The sequence below is a fragment of the Candoia aspera genome, chromosome 2 (genome assembly GCF_035149785.1).
Source record: "Candoia aspera isolate rCanAsp1 chromosome 2, rCanAsp1.hap2, whole genome shotgun sequence".
Taxonomy (NCBI): domain Eukaryota; kingdom Metazoa; phylum Chordata; class Lepidosauria; order Squamata; family Boidae; genus Candoia; species Candoia aspera.
The window spans coordinates 157,269,525-157,284,541 of NC_086154.1; the positions used below are offsets into that span (position 1 = coordinate 157,269,525).

A 15,017-nucleotide genomic window follows, 5' to 3' on the forward strand; every position below is an offset into this window, starting at 1 on the left:
ATTTTCATAAGAGAAAGCTATTAATCTCTCCATAAGTTGCTAATAAGTCATTTGTCCTCATTTGGGGCATAAATTCCCAGTATCAAACTCTTAGTCCCATGCAAATTAACTTCTACCCCAACAAATCTACCATGTTCATCAGCCAATACAAGTTCTGGTTTTAGTTGGGGGTTTATATACAAAACAACTCCATTTCATTTCTTTGTTCCTGCTGAAATAAATTCTTCACCAAAATTTTTATAAATCAAATATTTTATGTCTTTTTTTCTAATAGGTGTCTCTTGTAGGCAAATTATATCTTGTTTTAATTTTTTCAAATAATGAATCTTTTTTCTCTTTTGAGGAGCATTTGCTCCATTGATATTCCATGTTAAGCATTTGTAATCCATAATCAAGCCAAAAATTTAGAAAAATCAATACCTGTAACGTCTGGTTCAGTATCGTCCCTTTCAATTTCCTGTTGCACCTGTTGGAGTTTTTGTGTAATCTCCTGTGACACCTCTATTTGAATCTCCTCCAATTCCTCTTTGAATTTTTCCAGAAATTCCCTCGCCTTCTGGACAGAATTCAATCAAAACCTCTGCTGTTTAAAAGTAAAAATCACACCTTCCAATTTGTCTCATTGAAATGGGATCTTTTTCTGCTTTAATCTCTCAGTCAAAAAAGAATACTCAAACTTCTAATAGGAATTTCTTTAAGAACAATTATATTTGTATTATCAATCTCCATTCTTGTATTAAAATGCTGCTGCAAAACTTGATCCCTTGTCTTCTTCCTGACAAAGTGCACCAGAACATCCCTTGGAACATTTCTCATTCTCGCAAATCTTGTATTTATTCTATATATGTTGTCAATTTCTGCCTCTGTATCCTCCTCATCCCAATCCAAAAAAATTGCTAAGACTCAAAATTCCTTCTCTCTCAATTCCAATAGAGCCGGATTATCTAGTTCTCTTTCCAACTCTCTGTCTATAACTTCTGTCTTGCTCTCCAAAATTTCCACTTTATCATTCATTTGTTTTACATCTCCAGACACTTGTTCTACAGAGCTTTCCATCATCTTAACTTCTTTCATCTCCTCTTTCTTCTTTGCAAGTCTTTCATCCATTCTTTTTTCAAAAGTTGTCAATTTAGTATCAAGTGATTCAGCTAACTTACTCCCCAGTTGTCAAACATTTTCTGAAGCAAATCTGGTGTAATTCCTCTCTCCGCAGGTTGCTCTAGTGATCCTCTCCTCCCCTTCATTCTTGCCACTTTTTTGGTGGTTGCCATTATGATATTATAATCTCAAAATAAAAGTGTTTCAAACAAGGGAAATAGAAAAGGCAAGCTTCCCATTTTTTTTCTTTTGTCTTCCTGTGTCCTTAATACTTTCATCTCAAGTGGCACTCAGACACAGAATCTGCTTGAGATAAGCCAATCCTTGGTTGAGGCCCAGTTGCCCACTACTGGTTCTTCAGCCCAACATAATGATTTTACATCATTGGCTTGTCAAAATCAAGTCACATGACAATTCTTGAGTGATGATGCAATCTCCCTTTTAACTTGGAACATTGCAGGCTGGTCAGCATCATCAAAAGACCAACCTTTTTTTGATTATCTGTCATGATTTGCTATTCTTTTTGTGCAAGAAACTTGGGCTATATCAGAGGTGGAATTAGATGGCTACTGGATTAATTCAATTCTGGCTACTCCAAGCAAGGCCGGAGGGAGACCTAAGGGTGGTATTGTGACTTTAGTTAGTACAGCTCTGCAATTCAAATGTGTTTCATTGCCTTCGCTGAAGCCATGGTTAGTGGCCTCTATGCTTTCATCCAGTCAAGCTGAAATTTTGCTTTTTAATGTTTACATTCCCCCTTTTAAAACTTGCTCAGATCAATATCACCTGGGAGTGTATAGAATTTTTATCCTTACCTGTTTAGATAAATACCCTGCAGCATCAATAATAATTGGTGGGGACTTGAATGCAAAGATGGGACAAAATGATCATGCATTATTTCACCATTCAAGATTTTTTACGAGGAAAATATCTTAGAAGAACCCTTGCATACAAGAGAATCTAAGGATTCAAAATCTAACTGGGCAGGTCTATGTGCTAGACAGATGACTGCTTGTTTAGAGCTGTATATACTTAATGGTTCTGTAGAAGGGGAACACCTGGCAGAATATACTTACTGGGGGCAGGAAGAAGATCCATAGTTGATTGTGTCATGTGATCTTCTAAAAGCCTACAGTGGCTCAAGGTTGACTCACGACTAGAAAGTGATCACCATCCCGTAACATTAACTGTGTCACATCTTTGGAAACATGTTAGAGCTGAAATAATGTATCATCCAATGCTTGAAAATGATAATACTGAGGTGCAAATTATGTAGAATGACAGTAATGCAATGGCAGTTGCTAATTGGATGGCAGATCCAGAAACTGTAGAAATTCACCTGTTAGACAATAAATCCCAAAGGCCGTATTTAGAAGGGTGTGAAATGTTAATGGCTAACTTCAAATCAGTTTTTAACAAAGGAACACAACAACGCCTCAGAAACGGGTATAAAAATAAAAATTGGTTTGATCAGGAGTGCACACAGATGAAAAGGGCATAAAACAGGGCATATAGGTAAAGGTAAAGGTTTCCCTTGACGTAAAGTCCAGTCGTGTCCGACTCTAGGGGGCGGTGCTCATCTCCGTTTCAAAGCCTTGGAGCCGGCGTTGTCCATAGGACACTTCCGGGTCATGTGGCCAGCATGACTCACGGAACGCCATTACCTTCCCGCCGAAGCGGTACCAATTAATCTACTCACATTTGCATGTTTTCGAACTGCTTGGTGTGCAGGAGCTGGGACGAGCAACGGGAGCTCACCCCGCCGCGCGGTTTCGAACCGCCGACCTTCCGATCGACAGCTCAGCGGTTTAACCCGCAGCGCCACCGCGTCCCAACCTTCCTTCAGAGGACCAAATATGTCTCTTAAAGAACTCAGTATAAGTCCCTCTTAAAAGAAAACAAAAATCAGCACTGAAGGAGTCATAGCAGAAACTTACCCAATCAGGATGAGAGACTCATCCCTTTTCTGGTATATTACCAGAGGGTTGGGAAAGTTGTTGACCCCCCCACCTAATCAGGTACCAACTCAAGCCTGGGAGGAATATTTTAGAGGGTTATATGTAGACCCAGTCAGCACTAAGAATGAGAGATCGATCTGGAGCAAGCTCATAATTGGCCACCAATTTCAGTCCAAGAGGTAGCCTGATTGATCGAATCTCTTAAGGTCAACAAGGCTCCAGGTGCTGATTGTGTTATGCCTGAAATGATTAAAAAGAACTCTAGTTGGTGGGCACACCAGAATTACGTAGTGCAATCAGCCCTTAGGTCAATGAACACTATTAAACGTTTTTTTTACACTGGTGGAGGACAATTAGTACCTGCGGCTTTAAAACTTTTGGAGGCCAAAACGTTGGCTCAAATTCTTTGTGGGGCACAAATAGGAATTTATGTGAAGAAGGAGCCGCAGGAAACAGTGCAAACAAAATTCCTGCGATCAATTTTAGCCACACCCAATTGGACATCAAATGCCCCGGTTAAGGCTTGAGACAGGAATGCTGTCAGTTCAGGTGAGGGCCTGGAAGCTGATGATAAATTATTGGCTAAAAATGCAGTTCTTCCCAGATGATTTAACCCCTCTAGTTCTAACAGATCTCTTCACCCTGGAAGCAGGCAGTAGAATATAAGCTGGATATTCTTAATATCATTAGGCTATGACCAAGCTAAGCATCTAATCATTCAAAGAATAAGGGACATGAAGTTAACAGGCTGCCCCAACACGACAGAATTTGGATAAACAGGGGCATATGGGAACCAGGAAGTTATTTGCTAAATCTGACTTTCCCTAAACTGAGAATTGCATTCTTCAAAGCTAGATTGAATATTCTTCCATCTGTGCTACTTCAAGGCAGGTATAATAAAATCCCTATAGCTGAGTGTACCTGGCCATGTGGTGAAGAGGAAGTTGAAGCCATCTCACATGTAGTGTTAACAGTGTAAATTTTATAGGGACATTAGGTCAATCTACATTTTGCCCCTAGTGATAAATTCCCTGGGAATCCAGATAATTTTTACATGAATCATCTTCTTCAGGGTCTAAAACCACACATTACATGTGTAGTAGCCAAATTCTGTGTTGCCGCAATGAAAATAAGACAAAACCAGCTAAAGAAGTAATTCCCTTGTTTTAAAAATTACTTTTAAATTGAAATATCTTAATTAATAAATTGTTAGGGGAATATATATTTTTACTTTTATTTTATACTTTATGTTTTAGGCTCCTACTACCTAGGTAACAAATGTATTAATATAATAGCAGAGTGAATGCTATATTATGTGATATATTTTATTAGTATATTATTGTATTATTGTATTTCTTTGTTTTACTTTGTTTTTCTCCTTTTAAATTTTGCTGGTCATTGACCAAATATGATTGATTGATTGCTCGCTCAGATAAATCTCCCCCTACTCCCAGCCTTTCTTCGCTCACACATATACCATGCCCTCCTTCCCCTCCTAGCTTGCATGCACCCATTCCCTCTTTCCCTGGCCTCCCTGTGCTCGTGCACACACACACACACTTCTGTCCAACCCTATTGGATTCAACTGGATGCCCAGCAATATCATCATGGGTGCCAATAACTTTATAAATTGGCCATATGTGAAGGTGGTAGATAAATCCCACAACAGCTTAAATAGACTCTCATGGAATCTTGTCAATGTGAGCTTCACTCAGGTGGTGCTCAGAACCTGGGGGTGAGCTGTAAGCTTTCTCATTCGGTGGAATCATTTTGAATAGCTTCCTCTGTGTCCCATGTGCAGATCAAATATCTGTAGCTTTGCTCCAAACCTCCATGTCCTAGATCACCTACCCAGCCTAATCTAATGGCATGACTAGCCCCTATTTTGTACTGGCCCAAGAAAGAAATTTCAAATGAGAATACTCCAGTTACAGGAGGTAGGATGTCAGTCCAGTTACATCCCACAGGACTTCAAAACATTAGTCAAAATGGGCAAATTTTATTTCATACTCAGCACTTTTTTTCCTAAATTTGAAAAAAATCTGTTTTGATCTCAGTGTTTTGTCTTCAGATTACTTTGCAATTCTTTACTTTTGAATTAAGTTTGGTATTTTCAAAAATTCACAATCTGCTCAGGATATGCATTAGCTTTATATTTTATATTTTATTTATTTTTTAAAGGTTTGTATGGCTGGCAATCTTAAAACACAACTTTGGGTGGCTCACAATAACAATAAAACCCCAGAAGCATAAAAACTATAAACACATAAAACTGTAAAACAAAACCTACAACCCAGCGCCTCAGTCAACCCCTTGGGATGCCCCAATAAGCAACCCAAGACACCCTCACTCTACCTCAGCACCTGGGTAGAAAGCCACACAGAAGGGGGGGTCTTCCATTAGGTAGGGGCTGCTATAGAAAAGGCATGCTTCCATGGTCCCTAGGTGATAACATTTCAGGGAAGGGACCTGGATTGTACCTACATTATCTAATCTGGTAGGACGGGCAGATACTCTCAGGGAGGCAGAGCCCCGCAAATAACCTGGTCCCGTGCAATGTTGGGCTTTAAAGGTGATAACCAGCACCTTGAATTGCATCCTGAAGGAAATGGGGGGCCAGTGCAGCTGGTGCAACAGAGGTGTAACATGGGTGAACCATGTTATATAATGCTCAGCACTATGCACGCCACTGCATTCTGGAGCACTTGTAGCTTCTGAATGGTTTTCAAAGGCAGCCCCATGTAAAGTGCTTGAGCAGCAGCCATGAGCCCAAGAGCAGCCCCAGATTGAGTACCAGCTAGGTCTGGGGAAGTGCAACCCTGTCCAGAGTCAAGGAGGACATATCACCAGACACAGGGGGGCCAAAAACCCAAAGCCACTCCATCTTGCTAGGGTTGAATCAAAGTCGGTTCCTCCCCAGCCAGACCCTCACAGCCTCCAGGTGCTGTCAGCACTGCAGCAGCATCACCTGCCCACTCAGGGGTCAAGATGTATTTCTGGATATCAGCGCACTGATGATACTGCACCTCGTGCCAACAAATGACCTTGCCCAGCCCTTTCATGTAGATGGTAAAGAGGAGAGGCAAGAGACCCGAGCCCTGAGGCACCCCAGAGTGCAGGGCCTAGGGCTCGACCTCTCCCCCAACAACACCAACTGGAACCAGCCATGGAGAAAGAAGGAGAACCACTGCAGAACAGTGCCTCCCACTCCCAACCCCCAAAGCCAGTCCCGAAGGATGCCATGGTCGATGGTATCAAAAGCCACCAAGAGATCCAGGAGAGCCAGGACGGTTGCATCACCCCTGTCCTGAGCTCTCCACAGGTCATCAGCAAGTGCAACCAAAGCCATCTCAGTACTGCACCCTGGCCTGAACTCAGACTGAAAAGGGTCCAGATAATCCACTTCATCCAAGGTCCGCTGAAGCTGACAGAGTGAAAGGAGCAACCTGTTTGGTACTTCAAACTACTGAAAAGAGCCAATGAAGAATAAGAAGTCTCTCAAGCTTTAAGATTGCAGTATTTTTTTTACTCTCTTTGTAATTATTGAGAATTCAAGAGTGCCATGGTGGTGATTGGAGGACAGAGCTATGGTATCATGATTTCCTGATTTCTTGTCAGATTGAATTTATTTAGTTATTTATCAAATTTGTCACCGTCCATCTCCTCCGAACGGAGGGATTCTGGGAGGTTTACAACGTAAAACAATAACTATATAATAAAATTCCAATATAAAATATAGACTAAAACCATTTTAAAAACTACCAAATATAATAAAATCCCGATGGCTATGGTCTCATTCAGTCATTGCATAGGAGGGGAACTGCGAGGTACTAGCCAACCCCAAGTATGACTATTCTCCTCCCTGCCCCAAGCCCAATGGCAGAGCACCTGATTTCTTTTTTCCTGCTGGAACTCAACAGGAAATCACATCTCCAATATTCAGTGATTTGCTGGTGAATCTCAGTGATCTAATCCCACTGTCTCTCTTAGACTAGAGGGTCAACTTGGAGATGGTTTGTGGGTTATCCATTCTTTCCTTAAAGCAAAAGTAAGCAACCTGGCATCTTCCAGATGTTTTGGACCATGGTTCTTACAGCATACAGAGTTAGAGGTTGTGGGGGTTGTAGCCGCAAATGTTTAACCAACTTAAAGCCAGAAGCCCCAATTTAACTCTGTAAATCACTACCAGACTCTAAACGTTAATATTTAGGTTGATGTCACTCTTGTTCATCATTATAAATGCATCTGATCTTATGAAAAAGAAAAAAAATAATAAAACCAGTATTAAGTTCTAGATTCTCTCCCATTGTACGTGACTGGTGATTACATCAAATTAAAAACATTAAACGTTATACACATTAAATTGCTTCTGGTTACTATCTTTACATCCAAGTATTTCCCATTTAAAAATGTACTCTTAAGTATCTGAGTTTGCCTTGTTATGTGACATGCAATATATAGGAAGTCATTGCTTAAATTTAGTCAGATTTTTGTTTTGTATGTATAGTGTTAATCTTTTTTCCAGTGTTGGGCCAAATTTGTCCTCGGAGCCATCAGCATATAACTTAATAAATTGTGATATGTTCTGGAAAGATTCCTAGTTGAAAAAACAGGTTTCAGTTCAAATGTTTTTAATATTTTTAAAATAATGCTATGTATTTCTTTCCATTACTTTTACAATTATGTTCCACTTGTAAAACATTTTATACCAATCTTCTCTTAAGTTATAGGTTGGGGTAAATTTAATTGAATTTTTCCATTAACTCCTCCTATTGTTGTAATATAATTGTTTATTTAAAATTTTATCCACTTTATCATGCAGTCTTTTACTTGTTCCGTTTCCATGCCACATTTTAATAGCAATTTATATATATATATATATATATATATATATGTAGGTAGGTAGGTAGGTAGGTATGTCTTAAAAGGGATGCGGTGGCACTGCGGGTTAAACCGCTGAGCTGCTGAGCTTGCTGATCAAAAGGTCGGCGGTTCGAATCCGCATGGCGGGGTGAGCTCCCGTTGCAAGTCCTGGCTCCTGCCAACCTAGCAGTTCGAAAACATGCAAATGTGAGTAGATTAATAGGTACCGCTTTGGCGGGCAGGTAACGGCGTTCCGTTTAGTCATGCTGGCCACATGACCACGGAAGTGTCTACGGACAAACCCCGGCTCTTCGGCTTTGAAACGGAAATGAGCACCGCTCCCTAGAGTCGGACACGACTGGACTTAACGTCAAGGGAAACCTTTACCTTTACTATATATGTCTTAATAGGTGTTTCAGATTCTGTCATTTTTTTTTTTAAAAAAACCTCCTTTCTTGAGGTCACTTTTATTCTTCCAGCAATCTGTAAATATATTTTTAAAATTATTCTTTAATCCCTTCAAGAAAAGTCCCAGAGGTAATTTGCTGGTCATCTGTGTATCCAGGCAAAAATCCTTCAGAACTTTAACAGATTTCTTTTGTATGCCCATTAGGTAACTTCTTTGTAGGTCCATTTTGTTTGTTACTTCTAAAAATGTCTTTCCAAACCTTAGCAGAGCTCTTTTGTATATCCAGAAGAAAAAAATTATCCAGATCAGTTTCCTGGTTTGGTATCTGTTCATCTTCTTTAGGGAATAAGTCATCCATCAGATCCATTTGTATTACATTTAAATCCCCCTACGAATTAATTTCAGAGCCGTCCATTGCAACTTGTTCTTGTTTTACAACTTAATCATAGAGCATGCTCTGTCCAGTTTCTCAAGTGATTGATCCATTATGTCCAGTAACTCAGCTAAGAGGTATTCAAAAGTTTGCGCTAAGGATTTCTGCTGCATTTGCTTTATCCTCTGGCTCCCTGCAATGTCCAATTTTCAAGGTATCCTTATCATAACCCCCCCCCCCAAAGCAATTGACATTTTCCTGTGAGAAGATATCTTCCAATTAATTCAAAACTATAATTCCAAATCCCTCTGGCCCCTTAATCTATTACTAACGTTCCAAAATCCTTATACTAAGCGCCCTTTTGCTGCACAGTCCAGAAAAATCATGTATTTTCAAAACATTTAAAATCAAATTTACGCCATTGTCTTTTAAGGAGGCAGAGACTCACCCAATGAACACAATAAAACCTTGCCGGTCTGAAGAGTCTTAATCTCTCCAGTATATAAGCAATTTAAAAAATTAATCCAAAAAAGTAATTAAGATATAAGGCTCGGTCAAGCTTAATGTCCGTAAGGGTATTTTGCAAGTGTGAGCTTGATGTAATCCTGACTCCCAGCCACTCAAAGGCTGACTGTAAAATGGCGGTTTCCGCAGTCGTGGCTGTCTAGAGTCACATGGATGATCTCAATAATCTCTCCTTTGCTCTGTAGAGATTACATTGGCCCGGATCCAGCATCCAGCCACAATCTCCCTTGCAAAAGCTGTCTTGCTCTTGAGCAAGCCAGCAAGATGTCAGCTCAACCATGGTGCTCACAGGAAGTACTCAGACAATTTCTAGAGTCTGGATGCCATATCCACATGTGCAATTACACTTTTCTTACAGTAATTGCCTCCAAAATAAAACACATTTGAGGATGAAGCTAAAGGCAAGATTGCTGGACTTACTGTTTTTCTGTTCTTATGAAACTCTGTCTTATAATATGTCCTTTTAAGTTTTTATCTTCTTTTGTATCCTTAATACCATAAATATCTGTGGAGTCCTTGGTGTTCTCTGAGCTTGACTGAAGTTGGGTAATGAATCGTCTGCAAGAAAACAATCAAGAAAGAACACCAGGGACTCCACAGTTAAACCCTGAGCTACATATATTCTCTTCTGTTGGTATCTGTGAAGTCTGAACCAGAACCTTCTAATATTGATGTCCTGCTATTTGGGGATTTGCATTCAACTACCTATGACAAATAGCTTGTATGGTAATATAATTTAAAATTTGGGAAACCAAGTCCACCTCTATCTTTTGAATTTTGTATCTTTTTTCCGTTCCAAGTAAATTTGTTAACTATTGTTTGCCAATCTCACAGGGTTTTTTTTTCTGGGATTAAGATTGGCACCATTTGAAATTTTAAAAAAATATCTTAGGTAATATATGTATTTTAACAGTCACAATTGATCCTAGGAGAGTTGAAATTTTTTCTATATTTCTAAAAAATTTTTAAATTTATTTCCATAATTTGGTGTAATTATTTTGAAATATATATTTGTTACTCCCTGCCAGTTGCAATCCCAAGTATTTCACTGAGTCTTTTGTTGACTGGCAACCTGGCTGATTCTGGACAAAACTTTCTTCTTCTTGGGTTAAGTATCTCTTACTGTCTTTGGATCTGGCACATTAATTTAATATCCTGAGAACTCACCAAACCTTTTAATTGTTTTCATCAGCTGTCTTTTTGCACTTTGAGGTTGCATAATATATTATATGGATGATGTAGTAGTTAATACTACATCATCCAGGTAGTATAAACTTTATAATCATTCAGTAGGGAGGTTGGTCTATATGACTGTAGATTCTCAGGATCACTCTTGCTTTATGAATCAAAGTTATATATGCTTCTTCCCCTGTTTACGGTACTGCCTTTGTGTGATTTCATTTTTTGTTCTTGTCAGTGGTTCTAGTAATTCATCCTCCAGTTCTTTATAATATTAAGCTATTTGCTTTATTTATTCTCTGGCTTCTTGAATAGTTATAAGTTTACTTAATATTTGTCTATGTTCTTTAAATTCTTTGAGGGCAGAGTCTTCAATATATTTATTCAAACCTGTTTCCTCAATACAAGCCTTGGCACATAATTTCCTGAAAAATTCTGCAAGTTCTTCTGTAATTTCCTATCTTGTGTATAGCAATTTATTTCCTGCCAATATTGTCTTTCTGTCTCTTTTCTAATCTGGTAAGGACAAAAATTCCCCTGGTTTATTGGTGTTCTCAAAATGGTTTTGTTTGGCAGATTTTATCATCTTTTGTAATTCTTCTGTTTTGAATAAATCTAGTTGTCATTTGGCTTTTTGCAATTCTTTTATCACTTGCCTTTTTGGGGTAGTCTTGTGAATTTGTTTTAATTCTCTTATTTTTCCTTTCCACTGTGCTTTCTGTATTGTATTGTTATATTTCTTCTGCTGTTTTGCTGCAAGTTTTATAGTAAATCCTCCCCTGTAGGCTTTGTCTCCCAAATGGTTGACTTTGAAATTCTTGGTGTTCTATTTGTTTTGGGAAAAAAATCCACTTTGCATTTCAGTAGCATGCTTTCTTGAAGTAACAACCTGTGATTCCTCTTCTATCTAAAGGGTAACTTTTCTCCAAGATACCATGCTTTTAAAATTAGATCGTGATCAGCATATGTCCTAGGAAGAATCTGTACTTCCTTAACAGATGATGTTAGGGCCTTAGAGACCCAACGTACAGTATATCAATTCTGGAATATGATTTGTGTCTTGCCAGAAAAAGTATAATCTCTCCCTTTTGGATTTTGTAGCCACCATGTGTCTATCAGTGCCAATTCATCTATATATTGTAAGATTTTTTGCAGAAGCTTCCTTTTCTTCCCATGGGACAGTTTATCGAAATTCAAATCTAATATTCCATTCATGTTGCTCATAACCAATATTTCTCCCTCCTCTGTTTCTATGAGTATTTGGAAAAATCTTTTGTAAAATTGCTCTTTGTTTTTGTTAGAAGCATAAATAGTGGCTAATGTTATCATTTTGCCTTCTTTTCTAAGTTTCAGGATCAAGATTCTTCCTGCTTTGTTTTTCAACCTGGTCCATTATTTCCAAGCTGCTGATTAAAAAAATGTGATTTTTCTTAAGTCTTTAGTCTTTTCTGCAGCTAAATATTCTTGTCCTAATAGGCATGACCTATATTTATATGTGGTTCCTCTAAACAATAGCAGCACTTTTTTAATTTACTGAAAATACTTTTCTATTTATTTGGTGAGTTTAATCCATTTATATTCATCAAAATGAATCTTGTCTCCATTTTTGTTTTAATGTAATGCTGCTCCTATATCTGACTTTTTTGTCTATCATGTCTTCTTTGATTGTGGAGCATTCCTTATCCAAAGGTTCCTGAGCAGTTAATCGTTTCAGCGAGGGGGCTTCTGAAATTGTCTTTATGTTGCCCTTTTTGTATCCCGGAAGACCTCCAAGGTGAATGGGATTTTCCATCTGTATCTTGTTTAGTTCTTAATATGGCTCCTAATTATGCCAATGATCCACAGTTTGGTTCATTCCAATAGAGATTTTGTCAATGTGGTGGAACTTCATATATAATGGTCCAATTTGGCTACCTTGTTTTACTTCTGAATTTTTACAATACTGTTTTCTTTCCTTCCTGTAGTTTTTTTTCCCCCCTCATGCTCTGTTTTGATGCTTGGGATTTGCAGGGCCAAGAAGATTCAAGCAGAGGATCTGATAACTCTAGTTATGATGAAGCACTATCCCCCACATCACCAGGACCTCTTTCAGTGAGATCTGGTCATGGAGAGCGAGACCTTGTCAATCCCAGCATGACTCAGCCTACCCCTGACTTGCATGGTATCAATCCAGTTTTCCTGTCCAGCAATCCCAGTCGCTGGAGTGTAGAGGAAGTATATGAGTTCATCGCATCCCTACAAGGCAAGTTTGGTATCTTCTCTCCCAGTACCTGAAGAGAAGGTCTAAATAGCTGTATATTGGACAGCTGAATATTGGCATGAATAAGGTGTTTGTAGATTTGAAATAGTAACTGTATTTGGCATAAGATTCTTCTGTGTTGTGAGAGAGACTGGAGCCTTATGCTTTGATCCTGCCTCCTTCCCAGGTTCAACACGACATACAGCAAACTCCTAAACCTCCCCCACCCTTCAAATGTTGGAGCTGGGCAAAGGGAGGTGATAGAAGAGGCATAGTCTGCAAAAGGAGCTTTGCTTCCTTCCACATAATTGTAGCTGTTGGAGAAATCTCATCCTCAGATAGGTCTAAAAGATACACTATTTGCTTATAATCCAGGAACTCGAAAGGTGGACTTTATGTCTTTATCCCATTAAAGTCTAGTTTGATCAGTGACTTTAAGGGAGCATTATCTATGCATCTCATATCCCTGTATAGAGATAATAAGGGAACTTTGCAGGGGGGTGTTAGAATTGGACACAGTGTAAGTTATTTGAGTCACAGCAAGTAGCAGCACCTAGCATGGTGCTGATGTCAGAAAAGCTAAACAGGATCAGACCTGGATGGGAGAATAACAAATCCCAGGGTGGTAGACTAGACTGGGAAGTAAAAAAACCAAACACATACCCATACCCAGAAGGCACCAGTGGGAAACCATTTTTCCATTATTGCCAAGAAAACTACTACTTTGAAGAAATGAAGCTTGACTTAAGTCCTGAAATAGTATTTGAACATAAAAGTATTGTATAACTGTGATCAGTGATTCTTATGCTGTAAATACCGAGTTACTCAAAATACTATTAAGGAGTAGGTGTGGGTGGACATTTTCTGCTTCTCAATTTTTTTTCTGCTACTTGGATCAATTAGGCTGCCAGGAGATTGCAGAGGAATTTCGCTCCCAGGAGATAGACGGCCAGGCCCTGCTCCTGCTAAAGGAAGAACATCTCATGAGTGCCATGAATATCAAGCTGGGTCCAGCTCTCAAAATCTGTGCCAAAATCAACATTCTCAAAGAGACCTAACACTGGAATGCAGAATTTTTTGCTTTCCTAGCTGGAATGAATACACTATAAATGGAAGAAAATTGCTCTCTCATAAGTCTGTATCTTGGTGCTACTTGGGGGAGAAGTAACTCCCTTGGAGGCCTTGAAACATCCAGGAGCATATAATATTGTCTGCTCTGTTATGAATTGTTCCTGAGGGAAAAATGCAAGAGAAAAGTTCTGTGCTGCAGCTGCTGTGGGTCCTTCCTGTTGAGTTGCTGGATTTTCACATTTTTCTCCTTGTAGAATCTTTCTTTCTACATGGTTTCAGTTTTCAGAGGACCAGTTGGTGCTGAATCTTTTCTCTTGCTAAAGGGTTCTGTTTGGAACAGTAAAGAACTTAGTTTTAAATGACATCTTTCCAAATCAAAGTGTTGATTGAAGGTAAGTAGTAAACTGACATCATACAGAATACTGGAGGGAAAGTTAATTGAACTTCAAAGACTGGAGCTGGCCCATGTCTAATGGGGCTCTCCAGAAGACACCACCTCTGATAATAGCATCAGAGGGTTCAGTGATTTTAATTCCACTTGTGTTTCTTGTGGGGTTTGGAGAAAAACTATTCAAGAGCCAAAGGAGAATCCAACTCTATTGAAGCTCTAGGTGTCCCATCCTGCTTTTAAAAATTTGTCGTCTTTGGTTTTGTATCTTGCCCTTCCCTTATAAGAGATCATATGGGACAAACTTTCTGCTATCAGGTTTGTATCTTCTGTCCAAAGCCTGTTTATTTTTGTTTATTAAGCAAATACCTTATTCAGTAAAAGGAATGCTTCAAAAACTACATTGCTACTTTCCTGTTGTCTGATTTTTCTTCTTACCAACGTCTGCACAATCAGATTTGCAGCTTGTTTTGAATTATCACAAGCTTTGTTATTGCTCCCTGAATTTAAGTTTTAGAAATGATTTTCTGATCTATTTATGAAAGCAGTGTATATCCACACAAAATCTTTAAAATGTCTTTCAATTTAGATGCCTGCTCTGAAATCTACATCTCTTCAAATTCTTACTCTAACAATTTAGAATATGTATTTTCAATGTTCTGCCAGTGTATTTGAAACAAGCTTGTAAAATCAGTGGCTGCATTCTAATTAGAATGAGCCTTTCAAAACATCTCTCTCTCAAGAATAGACTTAGGATAGCCAGGGCTTTTGGCAGATTTTTTCCCCACTCCTTCCTGCCCCTTCTATTTATATTTTAGCACATATTTTTTAAACCAGTGTAATTAACCAGAGAAGGACTTGCAGTAAACAAATAGGGAAATATTCTTTGCTTATTATTTTGTTCATATTTGTAG

The 15,017-nt window shown here is 38.8% G+C and overlaps 1 protein-coding gene across 3 annotated transcripts in view; it reads left to right on the top strand.

Moving 5' to 3' along the window:
• The window catches only part of PHC1 (polyhomeotic homolog 1), a 71,103-nt gene extending 56,599 nt beyond the window's left edge, over positions 1-14,504 (top strand). The window contains exons 14-15 of one of the 3 annotated variants that reach the window (XM_063294534.1): positions 12,416-12,647; positions 13,548-14,504. In XM_063294534.1, coding sequence (XP_063150604.1) covers positions 12,416-12,647; positions 13,548-13,702 — 387 coding nt within the window. In that variant the 3' untranslated portion in view covers positions 13,703-14,504. Of the gene's footprint in view, positions 1-12,415; positions 12,744-13,547 lie in introns of those variants that run through there. The other 2 variants (XM_063294532.1, XM_063294533.1) reach the window with 2 other exon arrangements.
• The last annotated feature ends 513 nt before the right edge of the window (positions 14,505-15,017 follow it).